The sequence below is a fragment of the Pecten maximus genome, chromosome 16 (genome assembly GCF_902652985.1).
Source record: "Pecten maximus chromosome 16, xPecMax1.1, whole genome shotgun sequence".
NCBI lineage: Eukaryota > Metazoa > Mollusca > Bivalvia > Pectinida > Pectinidae > Pecten > Pecten maximus.
The window spans coordinates 15,854,175-15,880,879 of record NC_047030.1 but is presented as its reverse complement, the minus strand read 5'-3'; the positions used below and the strand labels follow the sequence as shown (position 1 = coordinate 15,880,879).

Genomic DNA, 26,705 nt, shown 5'->3' with positions numbered 1-26,705 from the left:
GATTTTTGAGCCGTGTGTAATTCATTCACTTGTAGTGTCCGTAATGTCATTGTAAAGGTAACTTTGAGGTGATATTTGGAATCTTTTCTGATCAGCATCGCTACGCATTCACTGATAGAGTTCCGTTTACACTGCAGCTATAATCCGTCGAACATGTGTTGTGGAGAGATTCACATTAAAACATTTATTGGTTTTCGCATTCGTCTCACACCATCAACTATTATATCTATATTTCTGTGTATCTTGTCGATAATATAGTCACTGTCTTCTCAGTTTGTCATTCTGACACTTACAGTTACCATGAACAATGTTAGCAATTATTGTTAAGTGGTTTTCTAACCGAATTAGTGATATTTTACGTTATAATGTACATTAGAACAAACGTCTAGATCAGGCCATATGTGATATAAAATACAATAATAAACCCCACAGCCGTTTAAAGGTGTTACATTATGTCTGATTGAAAACAAGAATAGTGATCTGTATATATAAGACCATACCAAAGATCGCCTACTCTGTCCTACTACAGACTTTCACCCTCCAAAAGTCCGTGGTTTTCTGTGGTTTTCTATTTCTGTGCCGTTAATGTAATTCTATGAAACGAACAATTCATTCAGAGAAGTCGTCATCTCATACACGAGTGTACACATCTCGGTACTAAAGCGCTACCTAGTGGTGTGTGGTTAGGTCGAGCTTGTGACAAACCTGAATTTGTATGGTCAGGTGAAATATTGTTTGTCAATACTTTTCATAACTTTTATTCAGACGCAGCTATCATATAAAGTAAACGTATTGTATGTGTGCAAATAAAAAATATACATCATATTTATACAATCTGATTAAATGTTGATTTTTAATGATAACAAACTTTAGACATTATGATAGAATACTTTACCGTACAACCGAACTACCAGGTTTACCTGTACATATCACAGATCTTACCATTGATCACTACACACTATTCTCATCGTGGTGCAAAGAAATGTTGTTTTTAAGCGATTCTTTAAAAACATAATCTGATGTAATATTTAGCATAATTAAATAAGATATGACACTAGATGTAGACGATGAAATAAAACACACACATCCTCACACCCAAGGGTCTCCCTGGCATTGAGTTACCCCCGTTTTATAGATTTACACGTTCATTCTCTGATTGTTTTTCATTATCTGGGACGAGGTACAGAAAAACGAAGTGTGATGAGAGATCTATGTAGTTTGAAGCTAGATCGGTTTCAGACTCCATTTTGATCGTCCGACCATCATTAGTTCGTACATGTGGGATTAATAGAGTCCATCATATATAGGTATGTGGGATAGGGAAATTCTACCCGAGGGTGTAGATTTTGGGGTCAGAACCGAGGCTTGTTGGTGTGACAATATGTTATAAATTATAAGCAGGACATCATATTTTTGCCTGTGGATCAAATATTTCAAATTTCTCAAATATTAAAAATCAATTTGGATTTAGTGTTTTAAGGTGTTTCGTATAGCATAGCAGACCTAGACCGACAATGATTGACATGCTTTTCTCGTTACTCTGTGTTAAATGTCAAAGTTAAATTAAACAATGGTGATAAATTTTGATTTTCAAATGAAATAATGACAAATATTATTGTTTATAAAGTTATATTTTACTGACGAGGTACTGTAGACAATTACATTTCATTTCCGTTGAATTTTGTTAAAATAGATATGATAACATGGGGGAGATTGCAATTGAAATTTGTGAAGATAATTTGAATAACGAGGAGACCTTGATCATTTCTGTGATGGCGATAAACATAAATTACAACAAAACCTTTCATATAGGAACTCATCTTGTTGGAACGGAACAGCGTGTACGCCGTTTATCAAGAGGTTGTTTGACAGAGTCGAAATTGAGAATTTCGCTGAATAGGTTGTTTATTTAAGTCTTTAGCATTTAAAGCAACAATTAAGCTGATTTACTCTATGGAGATAATTAACTCTTTATCACGCGTGTTGTGCTGTTTCAATTGTTTCCACATCTGAACACTTCAGTGTCACAAAAAGGTTTAAGGACATACCACTCCTACAGTTGTCCGTATATTTTGATTTATATGTAGGATTGTGACAATGTTAGGTATGTTCTATAAAGGTCAAGGTCACAGTGAGGGAGCTAATGAACTGTTTGTAAAGGTTGTCTAATAAGACACACGAGTATCTCCTTTAACTATGACCTGTACCACTACACTATCCCTCTAGAAACTCTCCAATGATGCTAGGTGATAATCACGTAAATGTCCAGAAGAAATTTACCATTTAATTTTAATATCAGTATTGATACGCAATATATTGGTTGAACTATAACCCCAGACTTTGTATTTAGTCAGATGTAGTATTAATATGATATAAATTTCATATACAAAATATACCAACTTATAAAGACCTGTTGTGTTTTGGTGTGTATATGTAGGTTTCCGTTTATGATGGGTGAATGTAGTAGTGAACTTGTCTCTGGTTCACTTTATTATATCTACTGACACACCATGTGTTTTTGTGTTTAGACACACCATGTGTTTTTGTGTTTAGACACACCATGTGTTTTTGTGTTTAGACACACCATGTGTTTTTGTGTTTAGACACACCATGTGTTTTTGTGTTTAGACACACCAGGTGTTTTTGTGTTTAGACACACCAGGTGTTTTTGTGTTTAGACACACCAGGTGTTTTTGTGTTTAGACACACCATGTGTTTTTGTGTTTAGACACACCATGTGTTTTTGTGTTTAGACACACCATGTGTTTTTGTGTTTAGACACACCAGGTGTTTTTGTGTTTAGACACACCATGTGTTTTTGTGTTTAGACACACCAGGTGTTTTTGTGTTTAGACACACCAGGTGTTTTTGTGTTTAGACACACCAGGTGTTTTTGTGTTTAGACACACCATGTGTTTTTGTGTTTAGTTTGCTCCTCGTTTGTGTAAAGTTTAAAACGTACATGTACAATATGAAATTACCGCGATATCTCCCAGTCCGAGTGGTACACCTAAACCTCCCAGTTACCTAGTGGTACACCTAAACCTCCCAGTTACCTAGTGGTATACATAGACCTCTCCCAGTCCGAGTGGTACACCTAAACCTCCCAGTTACCTAGTGGTATACATAGACCTCTCCCAGTCCGAGTGGTACACCTAAACCTCCCAGTTACCTAGTGGTATACATAGACCTCTCCCAGTCCGAGTGGTACACCTAAACCTCCCAGTTACCTAGTGGTATACATAGACCTCTCCCAGTCCGAGTGGTACACCTAAACCTCCCAGTTACCTAGTGGTATACATAGACCTCTCCCAGTCCGAGTGGTACACCTAAACCTCCCAGTTACCTAGTGGTATACATAGACCTCTCCCAGTCCGAGTGGTACACCTAAACCTCCCAGTTACCTAGTGGTATACATAGACCTCTCCCAGTCCGAGTGGTACACCTAAACCTCCCAGTTACCTAGTGGTATACATAGACCTCTCCCAGTCCGAGTGGTACACCTAAACCTCCCAGTTACCTAGTGGTATACATAGACCTCTCCCAGTCCGAGTGGTACACCTAAACCTCCCAGTCCGAGTGGTACACCTAAACCTCCCAGTTACCTAGTGGTACACCTAAACCTCCCAGTTACCGAGTGGTATACATAGACCTCTCCCAGTCCGAGTGGTACACCTAAACCTCCCAGTCCGAGTGGTACACCTAAACCTCCCAGTCCGAGTGGTACACCTAAACCTCCCAGTTACCTAGTGGTATACATAGACCTCTCCCAGTCCGAGTGGTACACCTAAACCTCCCAGTCCGAGTGGTACACCTAAACCTCCCAGTCCGAGTGGTACACCTAAACCTCCCAGTCCGAGTGGTACACCTAAACCTCCCAGTCCGAGTGGTACACCTAAACCTCCCAGTCCGAGTGGTACACCTAAACCTCCCAGTCCGAGTGGTACACCTAAACCTCCCAGTCCGAGTGGTACACCTAAACCTCCCAGTTACCTAGTGGTATACATAGACCTCTCCCAGTCCGAGTGGTACACCTAAACCTCCCAGTCCGAGTGGTACACCTAAACCTCCCAGTTACCTAGTGGTATACATAGACCTCTCCCAGTTACCTAGTGGTATATAGACCCCTCCCAGTTACCTAGTGGTATACATCGACCTCTCCCAGTTACCTAGTGGTATACATAGACCTCTCCCAGTTACCTAGTGGTATACATAGACCCCTCCCAGTTACCTAGTGGTATACATAGACCTCTCCCAGTTACCTAGTGGTATACATAGACCTCTCCCAGTTACCTAGTGGTATACATATACCTCTCCCAGTTACCTAGTGGTATACATATACCTCTCCCAGTTACCTAGTGGTATACATAGACATCTCCCAGCTACCTAGTGGTATACATAAACCTCTCCCAGTTACCTAGTGGTATACATCGACCTCTCCCAGTTACCTTGTGGTATACATAGACATCTCCCAGTTACCTAGTGGTATACATCGACCTCTCTCAGTTACCTAGTGGTATACATACACCTCTCCCAGTTACCGAGTGGTATACATAAACCTCTCCCAGTTACCTAGTGGTATACATCGACCTCTCCCAGTTACCTAGTGGTATACATAGACCTCTCCCAGTTACCTAGTGGTATACATAGACCTCTCCCAGTTACCTAGTGGTATACATAAACCTCTCCCAGTTACCTAGTGGTATACCTCTATATCTCCCAGTTACCTAGTGGTATACCTCTATATCCCCCAGTCACCTAGTGGTATACCTCTATATCCCCCAGTTACCTAGTGGTATACCTCTATATCCCCCAGTCACCTAGTGGTATACCTCTATATCTCCCAGTTACCTAGTGGTATACCTCTATATCCCCCAGTAATCTAGTGATATACCTCTATATCCCCCAGTCACCTAGTGGTATACCCCTATATCCCCCAGTCACCTAGTGGTATACCTCTATATCCCCCAGTCACCTAGTGGTATACCTCTATATCCCCCAGTCACCTAGTGGTATACCTCTATAACCCCCGGTCACCTAGTGGTATACCTCTATATCCCCCAGTCACCTAGTGGTATACCTCTATATCCCCCAGTCACCTAGTGGTATACCTCTATAACCCCCGGTCACCTAGTGGTATACCTCTATATCCCCCAGTCACCTAGTGGTATATCTCTATATCCCCAAGTCACCTAGTGGTATATCTCTATATCCCCAAGTCACCTAGTGGTATACCTCTATATCCCCCAGTCACCTAGTGGTATACCTCTATATCCCCCAGTCACCTAGTGGTATACGTCTATATCCCCCAGTCACCTAGTGGTATACCTCTATATCCCCCAGTTACCTAGTGGTAAACCTCTATATCCCCCAGTTACCTAGTGGGATACCTCTATATCCCGCGGCCACCTAGTGGTATACCTCTATATCCCCCAGTAACCTAGTGGTAAACCTCTATATCCCCCAGTCACCTAGTGGTATACCTCTATATCCCCCAGTCACCTAGTGGTATACCTCTATATCCCCCAGTCACATAGTGGTATACCTCTATATCCCCCAGTTACCTAGTGGTATACCTCTATATCCCCAGTCACCTAGTCGTATACTTCTATATCCCCAGTCACCTAGTGGTATACCTCTATATCCCCAAGTTACATAGTGGTATACCTCTATATCCCCCAGTCACCTAGTGGTATACCTCTATATCCCCCAGTCACCTAGTGGTATACCTCTATATCCCCCAGTCACCTAGTGGTATACCTCTATATCCCCCAGTCACCTAGTGGTATACCTCTATATCCCCCAGTCACCTAGTGGTATACCTCTATATCCCCCGTTCACCTAGTGGTATACCCCTATATCCCCCAGTCACCTAGTGGCATACCTCTATATCCCCCAGTTACATAGTGGTATACCTCTATATCCCCCGGCCACCTAGTGGTATACCTCTATATCCCCAGTAACCTAGTGGTATACCTCTATATCTCCCAGTCAACTAGTGGTATACCTCTATATCCCCAGTAACCTAGTGGTATACCTCTATATCTCCCAGTCAACTAGTGGTATACCTCTATATCCCCAGTATCCTATTGGTATACCTCTATATCCCCAGTAACCTAGTGGTATACCTCTATATCCCCCAGTCACCTAGTCGTATACCTCTATATCCCCAGTAACCTAGTGGTATACCTCTATATCCCCCAGTTACATAGTGGTATACCTCTATATCCCCCAGTCACCTAGTGGTATACCTCTATATCCCCCAGTCACCTAGTGGTATACCTCTATATCTCCCAGTCAACTAGTGGTATACCTCTATATCCCCCAGTAACCTAGTGGTATACCTCTATATCCCCAGTAACCTAGTGGTATACCTCTATATCCCCCAGTCACCTAGTGGTATACCTCTATATCCCCCAGTTACCTAGTGGTATACCTCTATATCCCCCAGTCACCTAGTGGTATACCTCTATAACCCCCAGTCACCTAGTGGTATACCTCTATATCCCCCAGTCACATAGTGGTATACCTCTATATCCCCCAGTCACCTAGTGGTATACCTCTATATCCCCCAGTTACATAGTGGTATACCTCTATATCCCCCAGTTACATAGTGGTATACCTCTATATCCCCCAGTTACATAGTGGTATACCTCTATATCCCCAGTCACCTAGTGGTATACCTCAATATCCCCCAGTCACCTAGTGGTATACCTCCATATCCCCCAGTCACCTAGTGGTATCCCTCTATATCCCCCAGTCACCTAGTGGTATACCTCTATATCCCCAGTCATCAAGTGGTATACCTCTATATCCCCCAGTCACCTAGTGGTATACCTCTATATCCCCCGGTCACCTAGTGGTATACCTCTATATCCCCCAGTAACCTAGTGGTATACGTCTATATCCCCCAGTCACCTAGTGGTATACCTCTATATCCCCAGTCACCTAGTGGTATACCTCTATATCCCCAGTCACCTAGTGGTATACATCTTTATCCCCCGGTCACCTAGTGGTATACCTCTATATCCCCCAGTCACCTAGTGGTATACCTCTATATCATTCAGTCACCTAGTGGTATACCTATTTATCCCCCAGTCACCTAGTGGTATACCTCTATATCCCCCAGTCACCTAGTGGTATACCTATTTATCCCCCAGTCACCTAGTGGTATACCTCTATATCCCCCAGTCACCTAGTGGTATACCTCTATATCCCCCAGTCACCTAGTGGTATACCTCTATATCCCCCAGTCACCTAGTGGTATACCTCCATATCCCCCAGTCACCTAGTGGTATACCTCTATATCTCCCAGTCACCTAGTGGTATACCTCTATATCCCCCAGTCACCTAGTGGTATACCTCTATATCCCCCAGTCACCTAGTGGTATACCTCCATATCCCCCAGTCACCTAGTGGTATACGTCTATATCCCCCAGTAACCTAGTGGTATACCTCAATATCCCCCAGTCACCTAGTGGTATACCTCTATATCCCCAGTCACCTAGTGGTATACCTCTATATCCCCCAGTCACCTAGTGGTATACCTCTATATCCCCCAGTCACCTAGTGGTATACCTCTATATCCCCCAGTCACCTAGTGGTATACCTCTATATCCCCCAGTCACCTAGTGGTATACCTCTATATCCCCCAGTCACCTAGTGGTATACCTCTATATCCCCCAGTCACCTAGTGGTAAACCTCTATATCCCCCAGTCACCTAGTGGTATACCTCTATAACCCCCAGTCACATAGTAGTATATCTCTATATCCCCCAGTAATCTAGTGGTATACCTCTATATCCCCCAGTCACCTAGTGGTATACCTCTATATCCCCCAGTAATCTAGTGGTATACCTCTATATCCCCCAGTCACCTAGTGGTATACCTCTATATCCCCAGTCACCTAGTGGTATACCTCTATATCCCCCAGTAACCTAGTGGTATACCTCTATATCCCCCAGTAACCTAGTGGTATACCTCTATATCCCCCAGTCACCTAGTGGTATACCTCTATATCCCCCAGTCACATAGTGGTATACCTCTATATCCCCCAGTCACCTAGTGGTATACCTCTATATCCCCCAGTAATCTAGTGGTATACCTCTATATCCCCCAGTAACCTAGTGGTATACCTCTATATCTCCCAGTCACCTAGTGGTATACCTCTATATCCCCCAGTAATCTAGTGGTATACCTCTATATCCCCCAGTCACCTAGTGGTATACCTCTATATCCCCCAGTAATCTAGTGGTATACCTCTATATCTCCCAGTCACCTAGTGGTATAGGTAAATATCCCCCAGTTACATATTGGTATAGGTAAATATCGACCTCCCTCAATGACCTAGTGATGTTTATTGTGTGTTTATTCGTATTTTGCCCACGCCTTATCGATTTTCACTAACAATTACGGTTTAGTTAGCCTGTTGCTATTCCCTGTTTTTTTTATAAGATTCTTTGTAATGAAAACTGGTTATAGCTCCCGGAAGTAATGAGGCTGGTGCGTTGTATTTGTTTTCTCTAACCCTCCAAAGTTGGATGCACTTGTGTACTTATCTTCATGCTGTACATGTAAACAGTATGTCCATCACGCGCTAGATATCTCACTCATCAGATTTCTACCTAGATCAATCGCTCCCTTACAACCCTCTCACAACCGAATGACAGCCATCTCACATCAGATCCTAATCCCGGCCCTCTCTCACAGCCCAATCACTATCAAACAAGTCAAATCACCACCCAATCACTGTAAAACATGTCAAATCACAGCCTAGTCATGTCAAATCACAGTCAAATCACAGCCCAATCACTGTCAAATAATTGTCAAATCACCGCTAAATCACTGTCAAACCACAGTCACTAATCACTGTCAAAACACTGTCAAATCACCATCCAATCACTGTCAAATAAGTAAAATTACCGTTAAATCACTGTCAAACCCCACCCTGCAGGTAGGGCGTAAGAATTGTACATATACCTGCTGCCCCCATTGCATGATCGTAAGAGGCGACTAAACTTAGGGTCTTATCTTTTCTCTTCCTTCTTAACAACTTTCTTCTTCCTAATGTCTCCCTTGACAATGCCTCACTTTTGGCCTTTAGTTGAGCGTTCGCTCCTGTGAGGAAGGCTTTGGGTTCTGTCCCCTGGCCGAGACATACCAGTCTTTAAAAATGGTAGTTGCTACTCCTGCTTAGCGCCCAGCATATTTGGAGTGGAACGACTGGTTCGCCCGTTGTCAGTATAATGTGACCGGGTGGGGTGTCCTGCTGGGTGTCTTCGGCAGTATGCTTCAGTGAGGTAGCACTATAAATCGGCAAAAGTTCCGGCCTATCACAAGGAAACTTAACACGAACATACCGCAGCCTCCCAAAACACACATACGCACTCATCACACGCATACATTTCGCACGCACGGGGGGCCGTCCTTAAATGACCATAGCTGTTAATAGGACGTTAAACAAAATAAACCAAACCAAACCAAACATTTTGGTGGTGGTGTAGCATGGACACACAGGCGTGGTGAACTTCTCCTTTGCCTTGAATTGAACACCTTTACCGGGCTCACCAACACATAATGTATACTTGTTTAATTATCGAACACTAACCGGTATCAGCAACCGTAAATAAATGTGAACACACAACCAATGTTTTACTGTACTAATTGACATCCGGGTCTAAATGGTCACGCGTGACTGATTACGTATCGACGCAGCTCGTGCATCGTGCATCAACCACACGTGTAGTTCATGTATCCTCGGCGGACTATCAGTAAAGACAACGCCATCAATCTAGAATTTCCCGGGCGATTTTGTATTGATCTGCTTCGCATATTGTGTTAAAGAGTTTGTAAGACACGGATCTGTGTGTAGCTAAACACTACCGACTCGCTTTATAGTCCTGATATGTCTCCTGACAGCGTCTAATTTGTTTCGCGCGAAAACTGCACCTTACAATCCATGTATCAGTCGCACGTGTTCGTACAGGATTGCGGGAGGTTACAGGTCAAACCTATTTGGAGCAAAGGTAATCTTTTAAGACGTTTATATATGACCAGAGACGTAAAACATTAACTAATGCAGCATGTCATCAACATTGGCCATACCATAAAATATTGTAATGTATGTGAAAACATCAACAAATGTTTGGACATATAGCAAGTATGCTAGTCCTGAGGGTCGAGGCTATCCTGGTCGATTGATGTTTGAATGATCAGCTTGCTGTCCCTCAGACGCTTGTATCTCGTTACTGTTTGACATGTAAAACACTCTTATGTTGTTTGAACATCTTCATAAACGAAAGTGAGCGGAAGGATCTACGACCTGACCCTACGTACAGTGTCAGCCTTGACTACCTACAGTGACTAGGGCTAATTATTTGGTCGTGCTTTTTATTACGAGATTCATTTAGTTTCTTAAATGTCCAAAGAGTCCAAGAGAAAGGTCCGTGCGCCATGTCGTTTGTCCTCTTATATCCGTTTCTCGTTTTCCGTAAAACACTACTATTCCAGGACAAACGGAGGAATTCTGACCAAATGTTTCTTTGCTCCCCTCAGTTGCAATTAAAAACACAACCGTAAATATTTAAAAACGGAAACGTTTCAAATTTTTTTCTACGTAGGCAGAACTATATCACAATGCTGAAATCTTCGCTTCGTCACGTGAGGAACGGAGACATTATCTTATTATAAATGTCAACTTATCGTATTTTGACAAATTACGTATAAATGTTCCTCTGACTCAGTGTTCTTATTTATACCTAAAAGACTGTGAGCTGCCTGCTCACTAATTGGCTGAGGATAGCAATGTTCTGATTGGCTAAGGGCCTTTCGCTTTCTGATCAGCTAAGATAGACTCAAATGCGCAGTTTACACCAGACCAAATGTAACAAGACCTGACCCGGATGATACTGTCGTGGTTCTGAATTAATATTATCAGGTCAAAACCATAAGTTTACGAAAGTACCGACGTTGTCAAGACCTTTTATTCTAACCTGATTAGACAAAGCAACTGCAGAATAAGGACAACGCTAGATTCACACGACGGCCATTGAAAAAATACAAGGAAGTTTAGACCAGGTGTGAATAAATACAAGGAAGTTTAGACCAGGTGTGAATAAATACAAGGAAGTTTAGACTAGGTGTGAATAAATACCAGGAAGTTTAGACCAGGTGTGAATAAATACAAGGAAGTTTAGACTAGGTGTGAATAAATACAAGGAAGTTTAGACCAGGTGTGAATAAATACCAGGAAGTTTAGACCAGGTGTGAATAAATACAAGGAAGTTTAGACCAGGTGTGAATAAATACAAGGAGGTTTAGACCAGGTGTGAATAAATACAAGGAAGTTTAGACCAGGTGTGAATAAATACAAGGAAGTTTAGACCAGGTGTGAATAAATACCAGGAAGTTTAGACCAGGTGTGAATAAATACAAGGAAGTTTAGACCAGGTGTGAATAAATACAAGGAAGTTTAGACCAGGTGTGAATAAATACAAGGAAGTTTAGACCAGGTGTGAATAAATACAAGGAAGTTTAGACCAGGTGTGAATAAATACAAGGAAGTTTAGACCAGGTGTGAATAAGTAAGTATTCTATTTGTCGGGGACAACAACCATGTTAATCTCGCCAAACACGTTTTCCACATGCGAATGGAGACACTGACAGCGAGGTCTTCGGACACGTTAGCTGGAACAGAACATCTCCTGGTTTTCATGAATCTAGGTCTCTTGAATCCCCGTGCTGTCAGCTTTACATCCGACACCCATCACACTAACCACCGTAAATGGGAAATCACAAGGGTCCAAAGCTAGTAACATCATTTCAGTACCACAAGGGTCTGAAACTAGTGACATCATTTCAGTACCACAAGGGTCTGAAACTAGTGACATCATTTCAGTACCACAAGGGTCGGAGGCTAGTGACGGCTTTTCAATACCACAAAGGTCTGAAACTAGTGACATCATTTCAGTACCACAAGGGTCTGAAACTAGTGACATCATTTCAGTACCACAAGGGTCGGAGGCTAGTGACGGCTTTTCAATACCACAAGGGTCTGAAGCTAGTTACAGCCTTTCAATACCTCAAGGGTCTGAAGCTAGTGACATCATTTCATATTCCACAAGGGTCGGTGGCTAGTGACGGCTTTTCAATACCTCAAGGGTCTGAAGCTAGTTACAGCCTTTCAATACCACAAGGGTCTGAAGCTAGTGACATCATTTCAGTACCGCAAGGGTCTGAAGCTAGTGACATAATTTCATATACCACAAGGGTCGGAGGTAGTGACGGCTTTTCAATACCACAAGGGTCTGAAGCTAGTTACAGCCTTTCAATACCACAAGGGTCTGAAGCTAGTGACAGCCTTTCAATACCACAAGGGTCTGAAGCTTATTACAACATTTCAATACCACGAGGGTCTGAAGCTTGTGACGGCGTTTCAATACCACAAGGGTCTGAGGCTAGTTACAGCCTTTCAATACCACAAGGGTCTGAAGCTAGTGACAACCTTTCAATGCCACAAGGGTCTGAAGCTAGTTACAGCCTTTCAATACCACGAGGGTCTGAAGCTAGTTACAGCCTTTCAATACCACAAGGGTCTGAAGCTAGTTACAGCCTTTCAATACCACAAGGGTCTGAAGCTAGTGACAGCCTTTCAATACCACAAGGGTCTGAAGCTAGTTACAGCCTTTCAATACCACAAGGGTCTGAAGCTTGTGACGGCTTTTCAATACCACAAGGGTCTGAAGCTAGTTACAGCCTTTCAATACCACAAGGGTCTGAAGCTAGTTACAGCCTTTCAATACCACGAGGGTCTGAAGCTAGTTACAGCCTTTCAATACCACAAGGGTCTGAAGCTAGTTACAGCCTTTCGATACCACAAGGGTCTGAAGCTAGTTACAGCCTTTCAATACCACAAGGGTCTGAAGCTAGTTACAGCCTTTTAATACCACGAGGGTCTGAAGCTAGTTACAGCCTTTCAATACCACGAGGGTCTGAGGCTAGTTACAGCCTTTCAATACCACAAGGGTCTGAAGCTAGTTACAGCCTTTCAATACCACGAGGGTCTGAGGCTAGTTACAGCCTTTCAATACCACGAGGGTCTGAAGCTAGTGACAGCCTTTCAATATCACGAGGGTCTGAAGCGAGTTACAGCCTTTCAATGCCACAAGGGTCTGAAGCTTGTGACGGCCTTTCAATACCACAAGGGTCTGAAGCTTATTACAGCATTTCAATACCACGAGGGTCTGAAGCTAGTTACAGCCTTTCAATACCACGAGGGTCTGAAGCTTATTACAACATTTCAATACCACGAGGGTCTGAAGCTTGTGACGGCCTTTCAATACCTCAAGGGTCTGAAGCTTATTACAGCATTTCAATACCACGAGGGTCTGAAGCTAGTTACAGCCTTTCAATGCCACAAGGGTCTGAAGTTAGTTACAGCCTTTCAGTACCACAAGGGTCTGAAGCGTATTACAGCCTTTCAGTACCACGAGGGTCTGAAGTTAGTGACAACCTTTCAATACCACAAGGGTCTGAAGCTAGTTACAGACTCCGATTCCGACGATGATGATAGCCTCTTCATCCCCAGATCTTTGGAATAAATAGTTGAACATTGTGTACTGTGGTGTGCATCAAAATAACTCATGAGATTGACTTTTTGTTGAGCTGATTTTTCAATGCTGGTATTTTCTGATATTTTATTCTTTACTTTCCCTCAGAAATGTAATACTCTAAGACTGTGATTTACCATGTACTACATCACACTTAATGTATTGTACGACCTTACGACATTTCAGTGAGGTAGATCCATGTCGATATAGGCTACGTTTAGTTACCACCTAGGTGATGGAGTGATATAAAAGGTCACAAGATGGAGACTCAAATAGGGCTACATTTTGATATTACGTAAAAATAAATAAACGGAGATTCGTTTGAAGGTGAAACCACTCCCCAGAAATCCACATTAACACTGACAGAAGGGAGCCCCAGAAATCCACATTAACACTGACAGAAGGGAGCCCCAGAAATCCACATTAACACTGACAGAAAGGAGCCCCAGAAATCCCCATTAACACTGACAGAAGGGAGCCCCAGAAATCCACATTAACACTGACAGAAAGGAGCCCCAGAAATCCCCATTAACACTGACAGAAGGGAGCCCCAGAAATCCACATTAACACTGACAGAAGGGAGCCCCAGAAATCCACATTAACACTGACAGAAGGGAGCCCCAGAAATCCACATCAACACTGACAGAAGGGAGCCCCAGAAATCCACATCAACACTGACAGAAGGGAGCCCCAGAAATCCACATTAACACTGACAGAAGGGAGCCCCAGAAATCCACATTAACACTGACAGAAGGGAGCCCCAGAAATCCACATCAACACTGACAGAAGGGAGCCCCAGAAATCCACATTAACACTGACAGAAGGGAGCCCCAGAAATCCACATTAACACTGACAGAAGGGAGCCCCAGAAATCCACATTAACACTGACAGAAGGGAGCCCCAGAAATCTACATTAACACTGACAGAAGGGAGCCCCAGAAATCCACATTAACACTGACAGAAGGGAGCCCCAGAAATCCACATCAACACTGACAGAAGGGAGCCCCAGAAATCCACATTAACACTGACAGAAGGGAGCCCCAGAAATCCACATTAACACTGACAGAAGGCAGCCCCAGAAATCCACATTAACACTGACAGAAGGGAGCCCCAGAAATCCACATCAACACTGACAGAAGGGAGCCCCAGAAATCCACATTAACACTGACAGAAGGGAGCCCCAGAAATCCACATCAACACTGACAGAAGGGAGCCCCAGAAATCCACATTAACACTGACAGAAGGGAGCCCCAGAAATCCACATTAACACTGACAGAAGGGAGCCCCAGAAATCCACATCAACACTGACAGAAGGGAGCCCCAGAAATCCACATCAACACTGACAGAAGGGAGCCCCAGAAATCCACATCAACACTGACAGAAGGCAGCCCCAGAAATCCACATTAACACTGACAGAAGGGAGCCCCAGAAATCCACATTAACACTGACAGAAGGGAGCCCCAGAAATCCACATTAACACTGACAGAAGGGAGCCCCAGAAATCCACATTAACACTGACAGAAGGGAGCCCCAGAAATCCACATTAACACTGACAGAAGGCAGCCCCAGAAATCCACATCAACACTGACAGAAGGGAGCCCCAGAAATCCACATTAACACTGACAGAAGGCAGCCCCAGAAATCCACATTAACACTGACAGAAGGCAGCCCCAGAAATCCCCATTAACACTGACAGAAGGGAGCCCCAGAAATCCACATTAACACTGACAGAAGGGAGCCCCAGAAATCCACATTAACACTGACAGAAGGGAGCATTACGGTAAGGATTTCCTCTCCTTCCAGGATTTACCATTTAATGAAGATTTAATGAGTAATTTGATAAGAGAGATTCATTAGACAGTAAGATACAAAATGTAGTTTGTTTATTACTTATAAGACAGATTATTCCCCAACTGTCAGTCTGTTCGTCATAATTTGTTTTGTAAACATTATAACGAGTTAGTGGGTATTTCTTTCGGGGAATGCCACTCAAACATGGTTAGTTACATTACAAAGATTTAAAGTCTTTAATGGATGAAGGTCAAGGTCGCTGTGACTTAATCATTTATGTGATTTTTGCTTTGACAGCAGAAGCGTATATTTCTCAATCAAACGATCAAACACACAATGAGGTAGTTTTAACTGTAGAAATGTACCCAGGCCTTGTCGGCGTCATCCGTAGACAGCTAGGTTACGTTTTAACACTAACGAGGATACAGCTTATGTACTTGAAGTGTTTGTTCCTAATGACAAGGCTTTTCCATTAGCACTACATTTGTGGACCTGCTGACCATGACCGTGAACTTTGACCTTCTTTAAAAAACAAAAGAATTGCGACTTTCACCAACTTGATGAGCTGTGTTGGTTCCTGACAATGTTTGCTCAGAAAAGACACTAACAACCGTTTTTCATAATTTGAAAAAAAAATACTTCTTTGGAATTGAGAAATTTCATGCTCGTTGGTACATGTATGTTTTATTCTAGAATTAAAAATGAGTGATTATCTTCAGAATCAGAATTCCTTATTACACTCCTCTTAAAAGAAATATATAATTCATTATTCCATTCATTTGCCATTAATACCCTCCTAGTCCCCTCCTGTGTACCTGCTGTAACAGGACTCTCCTTTCGATGAATGGTAGTTTTCAGTTCCTTGTCTAATTAAGATAAACCCCTTTTGTCGATTTTATTCAGATACCTTGCCGTCTTGGTAGTAGACATCACGAGGACAATCACTGAGCCCAGCTGTATTTATGATATCTTGTCAAGTATTAGTCACCTACAAGATGAACTGAAACTTGAAGTCTTCTTCCTATCATCTGGATTCTGTTTTCGTGTCAAAATTCTAACATCTTTCCTGTCTAGTTACCTGATGCAAATATTACCGCTGATATTTATAGGGAATTGTCTGGGAAGATTCCATGGCCAGGAGTGTATCAGTTCGGTATCTGGTCAAGTGGATTCCAATTACCTACACAAGTGAAGGACTACTTTCATAGACCAGAAATATATACATTGTGTATAGGCAGAAACTTGTATTTGTTGGTAGGGCAAAAATTATTTGGACATTTAAAGTGAAAAGGACTAATTTGGATTATTTAATGACCAACAACAGTGACACTCCACAGGGTCATCGTGAACAGTTTATTTCATTGTTTTATTAATTTACTCATATCAAAAAAAAAAAATATATATATATAATAAAATATCAAACAATTACATCTAGTACAAGATGCTTCGATCTGGAGCCCGACATGCCGGTGAATGGTGTGGAGTAGTACGGCCTGTCCTTGTACTGGATTCTACAGGATTACTCACATAGCCCCACTGGTGATTCACCGACACATAAACACATGATTTTCTGATCACGGAAGCCTAATTAACGACGTGTTGAGATTGGTATCAGCTTTATGTGGTAATTTGTACTATAGGCTTTTCATACCGGTAGTGAAGAAGAAGCTCCCGGTGATGATGGTGTCTCCATAACCCATGCGGTTTTTCTCCTCGTTTGTGTTGTGTCTCCATAACCCATACGGTTTTTCTCCTCGTTTGTGTTGTGTCTCCATAACCCAGGCGGTTTTTCTCCTCGTTTGTGTTGTGTCTCCATAACCCAGGCGGTTTTTCTCCTCGTTTGTGTTGTGTCTCCATAACCCATGCGGTTTTTCTCCTCGTTTGTGTTGTGTCTCCATAACCCAAGCGGTTTTTCTCCTCGTTTGTGTTGTGTCTCCATAACCCAGGCGGTTTTTCTCCTCGTTTGTGTTGTGTCTCCATAACCCAGGAGGTTTTTCTCCTCGTTTGTGTTGTGTCTCCATAACCCAGGTGGTTTTTCCTCACGTTTTTGTCGGAATCTCCATAATTTAGGCTGTGTTGGTATCTTGTTGGTTAGTGTTAAGGCGAATACAATAATAGTGTACGGTAGTTATAGTTTAGCAAAGCTGTTCAACAGGGTCCTCAAAACAAGTGCTTTGTTAAGTCATTTGTTCATTTCTGGTCTATCAGAGTTACCTCCCCTCATTCCTAGATAGCGTGACAGCCGATGGCGGCCGACAATGCTCTTCATTTTAACCATTTTGTACATATTGTTGTGCTACTTATCGTTGTTTCTTGGCCTTTGGTTGTGTGACTCATTTACTCCTGTTATCCTGACGTTTGGTTGTATGACTCATTTACTCCTGTTATCCTGACGTTTGGTTGTATGACTCATTTACTCCTGTTGTCCTGACCTTAGGTTGTGTGACTCATTTACTCCTGTTATCCTGACCTTTGGTTGTATGTCCCATTTACTCCTGCTATCCTCACTTTTGGTTGTTCGACTCATCATTTACTCCTGTTTTCCTGACCTTTGGTTGTGTGACTCATTTATTCCTGTTATCTTGACCTTTGGTTGTGTGACTCATTTACTCCTGTTATCCTGACGTTTGGTTGTGTGACTCATTTACTCCTGTTATCCTGACCTTTGGTTGTATGTCCCATTTACTCCTGCTATCCTCACTTTTGGTTGTTCGACTCATCATTTACTCCTGTTATCCTGACGTTTGGTTGTGTGACTCATTTACTCCTGTTATCCTGACCTTTGGTTGTGTGACTCATTTATTCCTGTTATCCTGACGTTTGGTTATGTGACTCGTTTACTCCTGTTATCCTGACGTTTGGTTGTATGCCTAATTTATCTTCTGTTTCGTTTAAGGTGTATCAAACATTGCAGACATTTACGGTAGTATCAAATTATATAACGATATGTTTTAAAAAAACTGATATCCAATATCACTGATATGTACCGTAAATGTGACTTAGCCTAAGATATTATGGAGACTCGTCGTGATCGTTTATAGAAAAACTCACAATACACATCCTTTTGAACATTCCGTCAGAGTTGACAAATGATTCAAAGAGAGTATTAACCGTGAAAGTTTAAGTCAAACGTGCTGCAGACAATTTGAAAATCTCCATCAAAATTGAACAAAATCAAGAATTCAATTTAAAGGAGATTACACCGACAAGCTGCTAGGCCATAAGTAAGAAACTCCATACGACTGTTCAACAACAATATACATATATTGATGTTCTCCGGTAAAGGGATTAGCTACTCGTTATTTAACTGTCATAGAAGATAAATCCTCAAGGAATTTGTCGTTTATGTCTTTTGATGATTGACATATTGTTGATGTCACCCACGTGCGCGAGATTAAAACTGAATCAGGATGAAAAAGGTTGTGTTCGACTCCATTGATTCCCTTCAGGGAATTCAAAGGTCATGTCACCCCAGTCAATTCACTTTACCAAGCTATATATTATTATTGTTAGTTCATTTTGAAGCATTTTGATCAAACATGTTTATTTCAAATGCTAAAACTTATAAAAGTTACATTTTTAAATATGAAGAACACATTTATTTAAATATGATCAAAAGGCGAGGACAGTTTATATTTTAATATTAACATAAACTTTTATTTCCAGAAAACTAGATACCAATCCATAGAACTCTATGTTATTTCTGACAAGTGAATTAACACCGACAGTTTATACCTTAAGACCAATGAAGACGTGTTGGGATGACGTGGACAGTATGGGTCGTCCCGAAATGTCGGCATGTAGGAGGTCATGATTGGAGTCGCCTCCCTTAAAATGAGACATGAACACGTAGTGAGACCGGTAGAGACTGATCGATAGACAAGCTCTCAGAAATTAATCTCGAAACAAACCAGTTTTAATTTAAATATTCCATACTGCGAATAAACATGTACAAAAGAACCGCACAACAAAGCTTTTCACAGTCTTTTTCCTAAAAAAAATTGATACAAAATACCTTTTCCGGTAATTTACGCAATATGTGATAAATTATTCATTCTGACCGTGGAATGACAATTAATGTGCTGGTAATATCACACAACCTTGAATTATCTCGTGTCTCGTATTATCGATAACAGTCAGTAAATAGTTACAAACGTCTCCTATCTCCCATGGTTTGTGCCACACCCCCGTAAATAAATTGGGGGCGTGGTGTTACACCATACATTCCTCGCGTACCTGTCTGTGCATCACTGAATATAAAATTTACATACTTAAAACACCATAAAAAGAGAGTTTGATTTCACTGAGGATATCATTGTTATTCTGTCATAAATGTTTTTAAAATGATATTATATAGCCATATATCCGTACGATATAAAATATAATATGATTACCTCCCTCAAGTATTACGTATGGTTTGACACACATGTAAATCAGGTTAATACATATAAGATACTATCATATGTTTAAAAAATCTAGGCGTAGTCTGTTATTAAATTTCCTTATATGTCTGCATTGTAAACTGAAAAATATACCCTCAATTTCACGTTTTTGTTTTATGTTTTTGTATTTCTATAATTAAAATATGCTACATTTGTATTTTACTTTAAAGTTTGCAGTAATTCGTTTGATATGAAAACTAAAAGGACATGCTATCAACTGTCACCACACCGTCCATATACATGTATACACTCATGTACTAAAAATACACAGGATATGTAAGCACTTTTCCCTCTTAATTGCGTGCATTTTCATTTTTTTCTTTGAATTTTCCTGATTTCATATTTCGGCGGATTTCTACAAAATTTCGTACATTTGCCTCATTTCTCAGCCCATAATATTGGCATCAATCCTCGCTGTCTTATTTTCAAAACACAATTATATTTCTGCACCGCAAAACTTTGTAACATTGTATTGACGTCATCTTCTTTGTCTCGACCTAAAGCCATCACAGAAATATTTGCTTGATTTCTCAGAAAATAGAAGTCGGAAAATAATGCTAACGCTATGAGCTGAAAAAGAGACAAATTTCGATAACTATGCAAAAATGTCTACACATCGGTTGATTAATAAAATCAGAAATCATGAAATAAAGTGGAAAAATGACAAAATTTGACACGTGAGTGTTATAGTTTACACAAGTAAAACGGGTACCACTAATGATAATTCAAACGGGTATTACTAATGACAAGTTAAATGGGTATTACTAATGACAAGTTAAATGGGAACTACTAATGACAAGTTAAACGGGTACTACTGATGACAAGTAAAACGGATATTACTAATGACAAGCAAAACGGGTATTACTAATGACAAGTTAAATGGGTACTATAAATGACCGGTTAAACGAATACCAATTATGACCAGTCAAAGAGGTACTACCAATTACAAGTTAAACGGGTACCACTGATGACAAGTTAAATGGGTACCACTGATAACAAGTTAAATGGGTACCACTGATGACAAGTTAAATGGGTACCACTAATGACAAGTTAAATGGGTACCACTAATGACAAGTTAAACGGGTACCACTAATGACAAGTTAAATGGGTACCACTAATGACAAGTTAAATAGGTACCACTAATGACAAGTTAAACGGGTACCACTGATGACAAGTTAAACGGGTACCACTAATGACAAGTCAAAGGGGTACTACTAATGACAAGTAAAACGGGTACCACTAATGACAAGTTAAACGGGTACTACTAATGACAAGTAAAACGGGTACCACTAATGACAAGTTAAACGGGTACCACTAATGACAAGTTAAATGGGTACCACTAATGACAAGTTAAACGGGTACCACTAATGACAAGTTAAGCGGGTACCACTGATGACAAGTTAAATGGGTACCACTAATGACAAGTTAAACGGGTATCACTAATGACAAGTAAAACGGGTACCACTAATGACAAGTAAAACGGGTACCACTAATGACAAGTTAAATGGGTACCACTGATGACAAGTTAAATGGGTACCACTGATGACAAGTTAAATGGGTACCACTAATGACAAGTTAAATGGGTACCACTAATGACAAGTTAAATGGGTACCACTAATGACAAGTTAAATGGGTACCACTAATGACAAGTTAAATGGGTACCACTAATGACAAGTTAAATGGGTACCACTAATGACAAGTTAAACGGGTACCACTAATGACAAGTAAAACGGGTACCACTAATGACAAGTTAAACGGGTACCACTGATGACAAGTTAAACGGGTACCACTAATGACCAGTTAAATGGGTACCACTAATGACAAGTTAAACGGGTACCACTAATGACCAGTTAAATGGGTACCACTAATGACAAGTTAAACGGGTACCACTAATGACAAGTCAAAGGGGTACTACTAATGACAAGTAAAACGGGTACCACTAATGACAAGTTAAACGGGTACCACTGATGACAAGTTAAACGGGTACCACTAATGACCAGTTAAATGGGTACCAATAATGACAAGTTAAACGGGTACCACTAATGACAAGTTAAACGGGTACCACTGATGACAAGTTAAATGGGTACCACTAATGACAAGTTAAACGGGTACCACTAATGACAAGTTAAATGGGTACCACTAATGACAAGTTAAACGGGTACCACTAATGACAAGTAAAACGGGTACCACTAATGACAAGTTAAACGGGTACCACTGATGACAAGTTAAACGGGAAATACTACTAATGACAAGTTAAGCGGGTACCACTAATGACAAGTAAAACGGGTACTACTAATGACAAGTAAAACGGGTATTACTAATGACAAGTAAAACGGGTATTACTAATGACAAGTTAAACGGGTACCACTAATGACAAGTTAAACGGGTACCACTAATGACGAAGTAAAACGGGTATTACTAATGACAAGTAAAACGGGTATTACTGATGACAAGTAAAACGGGTATTACTAATGACAAGTGAAACGGGTACTACTAATGACAAGTTAAACGGTATTACTAATGACAAGTTAAACGGGTACCACTAATAACAAGTAAAACGGTTACTACTAATGACAAGTGAAACGGGTACCACTAATGACAAGTTAAACGGGTACTACTGATAACCAGTTAAACGGTATTACTAATGACAAGTTAAACGGGTATTACTAATGACAAGTTAAATGGGTTCTACTAATGACAAGTTAAATGGGTATTACTAATGCAAGTTAAACGGGTATTACTGATGACAAGTTAAACGGGTACCACTAATGACAAGTAAAACGGGTATTACTCATGACAAGTAAAACGGGTATTACTAATGACAAGTTAAATGGGTACCACTAATGACAAGTTAAATGGATTCTACTAATGACAAGTTGAATGGGTACAATAAATGACCGGTTAAACGAATACTATTGATACTATCAATGACAAGTGAAACGGTTACTACTGATGACAAGTGAAACGGGTACTTTTAACGACAAGTGAAACGGGTACTACTAATGACAAGTTAAACGGGTACTACTGATAACCAGTTTAACGGGTACTACTGATGACCAGTTAAACGGATACTATGACGGCTAGAATGTGAATACCACCAGAAATCTTATCCAACTAACGAACCTAAATCATTGAAGACTTAATTAGATAATCGAGTTCATGGAAATAAAACCGTACAGTGAAGTTTGGTGTTCATCAATCGTAAGATACGTGTGTATTGGGCTAGAAAACCATCAAGCTCGGGCAGAAATTTCTATAACTGGTTATTACTCTTTTATTAGATTAGTGGAAATGATGACGCCATTTGATGTTCGTGACATTCTGAAAATTCTTTAAATAGACAAATTGTATCCCCTAGCATCCTCATAATGTGATTACTAATTAGCCACAATCACGTGACCTTGCTAGAGGGCTAAGAGAAGATTGAGTACATATATATATGCATTAAAACTGTCCTTCGGTCTGTAGGTGTCTTAATCAGGGAACAATTGGTGTCAATACCTATTTTCACTGACAATAAAAGTTTCATCAGAGGTCCATATATGTATATATTGGGGTCGTTCCTGTTATATCATACATTGTACGAGTGCAGTTAACTTTAAATGCCTATTGGGCACAGGGACCTGGCAGGGATTCCCAGTTATCGGTCCATATATGTACCCGTATATACATGAACCGTGACAAATCCCTATGCTATTGGGGTAGGGTTCAAAAGTCCAAGCCTCAGAAAAGAATATGTATTGACATTCTCCTTAAAACTTCACTCTCTTCGAAGTGAATGTCTTTGATTGTTAAAAATATCAAAAATGAAAGAAGTTAAAAAATAATGATAACCATTGTCTTAGTCATAGGAACCACGGTATTTCCTGACAAAACATCGTCTATTTCATAGTCATATATACAGTGTAATACTCAAGTTTATGTTTCAATTCCTGATAGCTGGAAAAATCTATGAATATCGGAGACCATATGACTTTAAAGGCAAAATCCGAGAGTCATTTCCAAATAGGGAGGGTTGATATGACTGGGGTGTCACAGCGTCAGTGTGTGTCACAGTGATACAGGGTACTGTTAACATCAGTGTGTGTCACAGTGATACAGGGTACTGTTAACATCAGTCTGTGTCACAGTGATACAGGGTACTGTTAACATCAGTGTGTGTCACAGTGATACAGGGTACTGTTAACATCAGTGTGTGTCACAGTGATACAGAGTACTGTTAACATCAGTCTGTGTCACAGTGATACGGTGTACTGTTAACATCAGTGTGTGTCACAGAGATACGGGGTACTGTTAACATCAGTGTGTGTCACAGAGATACGGGGTACTGTTAACATCAGTCTGTGTCACAGTGATACAGGGTACTGTTAACATCAGTGTGTGTCACAGTTATACAGGGTACTGTTAACATCAGTCTGTGTCACAGTAATACAGGGTACTGTTAACATCAGTCCCAAACATACTAAATCCCAACAGTCTCAACTAGGACTATATGACAGGGGTGTCACAACATCAGTGTGTGTCACAGTGATACAGGGTACTGTTAACATCAGTGTGTGTCACAGAGATACAGGGTACTGTTTGTGCTCAGTAAGACTCCGCTACATCGATAGTCGGTGTCTGATCGACACACAGGAACAGTAGCTAGCGTTTACAGACTGTCACATCGGGAAATCGGTCGGCTTGTCCGTGTTTAGGATTACAGGAAGAAAGATTCAAATCGTCGTGGATTGTTTACCTTTTTGTAGGAGCGTGATTTGAATTACAGGTAAGTGAAAATATAGGTCAGCACAGTGTGAAGATAAATTGTACGTACATACATTATTGTATACAGAACCAGTGACATGGCTGCTGGTAACTTTAATGCATTATTGAGCGAGTGGTTATTGTGATCATTGTGTGATTATATAACATCGAATATGACACACGAGGGATAGAGATGTATGAGACTACAATATCATTATAGAGAGTAGCTTGGCCCCTTAGTTTAGACTTAGTGTCAAGATCATGGGGGAAAAGGTTTCGACGCTCAGCGGTGGCAGATATTTAATTTAATTTTTAATTTTTAATCTTTGTTAGATATTGCGTTTATACCAAACCATGTACAAAAAACAATTCCCGAGGAATGTATTACAATTTTCTTTATTCCTTTAAAATTATTTAGTTCTGTTACTGCTGGGTGTCAGATCCCTTTGGCACAAACCAAACCAATTAATATAGAACACATACCTAGGAAACACTGGCTGGCGATTTGTGCCAAGGTTCAGTTGTGAATAAATGTAGAAACAATTAATGTGCATCATGGGCGAGTCCACAGAGACTTGAGTCCACAGAGACTTGGCACAAATTTCCATACAGTCAGAGTTGCCTCCGAAATGTCCTACCTGGACTGGAAATCTAAATCCCAACAGTCTCCTCTGGGACTAAATCCCAAATGTCACCACTGGGACTAAATCCTAACAGACTCCACTGGGACTAAATCCCAACAGTCTCCACGGGGATTAAATCCCAACAGACTCTACTGGGACTAAATCCCAACAGACTCCACTGGGATTAAATCTCAAAAGTCTCTACTGGGACTAAATCCCAACAGACTCCACTGGGACTCAATCCCAACAGTCTCCACTGGGACTAAATCCCAACAGTCTCCACTGGGACTAAATCCCAACAGTCTCTAATGGGACTAAATCCCAACAGACTCCACTGGGACTAAATCCAAACAATCTCCACAGAGACTCAATCCCAACAGTCACCACAGAAACTAAATCCCAACAGTCTCCACGGGGATTAAATCCCAACAGACTCTACTGGGACTAAATCCCAACAGTCTCCACTGGGACTAAATCCCAACAGACTCCACTGGGACTAAATCCCAACAGTCTCCACTGGGACTAAATCCCAACAGACTCCACTGGGACTGAAACCCAACAGTCTTCACTGAGACTAAATCCCAAACGTCACCACTGGGACTAAATCTCAACAGACTCCACTGGGACTAAATCCCAACAGACTCCACTGGGACTAAATCCCAACAGTCTCCACTGGGACCTAATCCCAACAGATTTCACTGGGACTAAATCCCAACAGACTCCACTGGGACTAAATCCCAACAGACTCCACTGGGACTAAATCCCAACAGTCTCCACTGGGACTAAATCCCAACAGACTCCACTGGGACTAAATCCCAACAGACTCCACTGGGACTAAATCCCAACAGTCTCCTCTGGGTCTAAATCCCAACAGACTCTACTGGGACTAAATCCCAACAGTCTCCACAGGGATTAATCCCAACAGTCTTCACTGGGACTAAATCCCAACAGTCTTCACTGGGACTTAATCCCAACAGTCTTCACTGGGACTTAATCCCAACAGTCTCCACTGGGACTAAATCCCAACAGACTCCATAGGGACTTGGTATTAGTTCCCAAACTATTGTCCATTAAAATTTATACTGTAAATTAAATAAAAAGATTGCTGGGTTGAGATTTTGTGCCAAGTCCCTGTGTTACATGTGGATAAAGTGCTGACCAGTCATGTTACCATAGTTACAGTGATATTTTACACTGTGACAGTCTGTCAGCTATTACTTTTGATGTCTGTCAAAAGTGTGAAAGGTATCAAATTTATCAAATTGATACCTTCCAGTGTCTGGCTGTAATAACTTATGGTTTTATGTAACTGTTTACACATGTCTAGTTCCTGAGAGCAGCTCGGCCCTCCTTTAGGATAGAAGGACTTGTTTGGCCTTGAATTCATCTGGAAAACACTTTTTTTGTCCCATTTTTCCTCTCTGCGTAAACTTGACAAATGACACGTCATTAGGACATCCTTTACACATCATAAATATCAAAGACATACTAATCTA

At 41.1% G+C, this 26,705-nt stretch overlaps 1 protein-coding gene across 1 annotated transcript in view; it reads right to left on the bottom strand.

Annotated features, from left to right (window-relative positions):
- The window catches only part of LOC117344666 (uncharacterized protein SPEM3-like), a 49,359-nt gene extending 31,940 nt beyond the window's left edge, over nt 1–17,419 (bottom strand). Inside the window, exon 1 of the mRNA XM_033907494.1 lies at nt 17,050–17,419. Coding sequence (XP_033763385.1) covers nt 17,050–17,419 — 370 coding nt within the window. The remainder of the gene's footprint in view (nt 1–17,049) is intronic.
- Nucleotides 17,420–26,705: the final 9,286 nt, after the last annotated feature.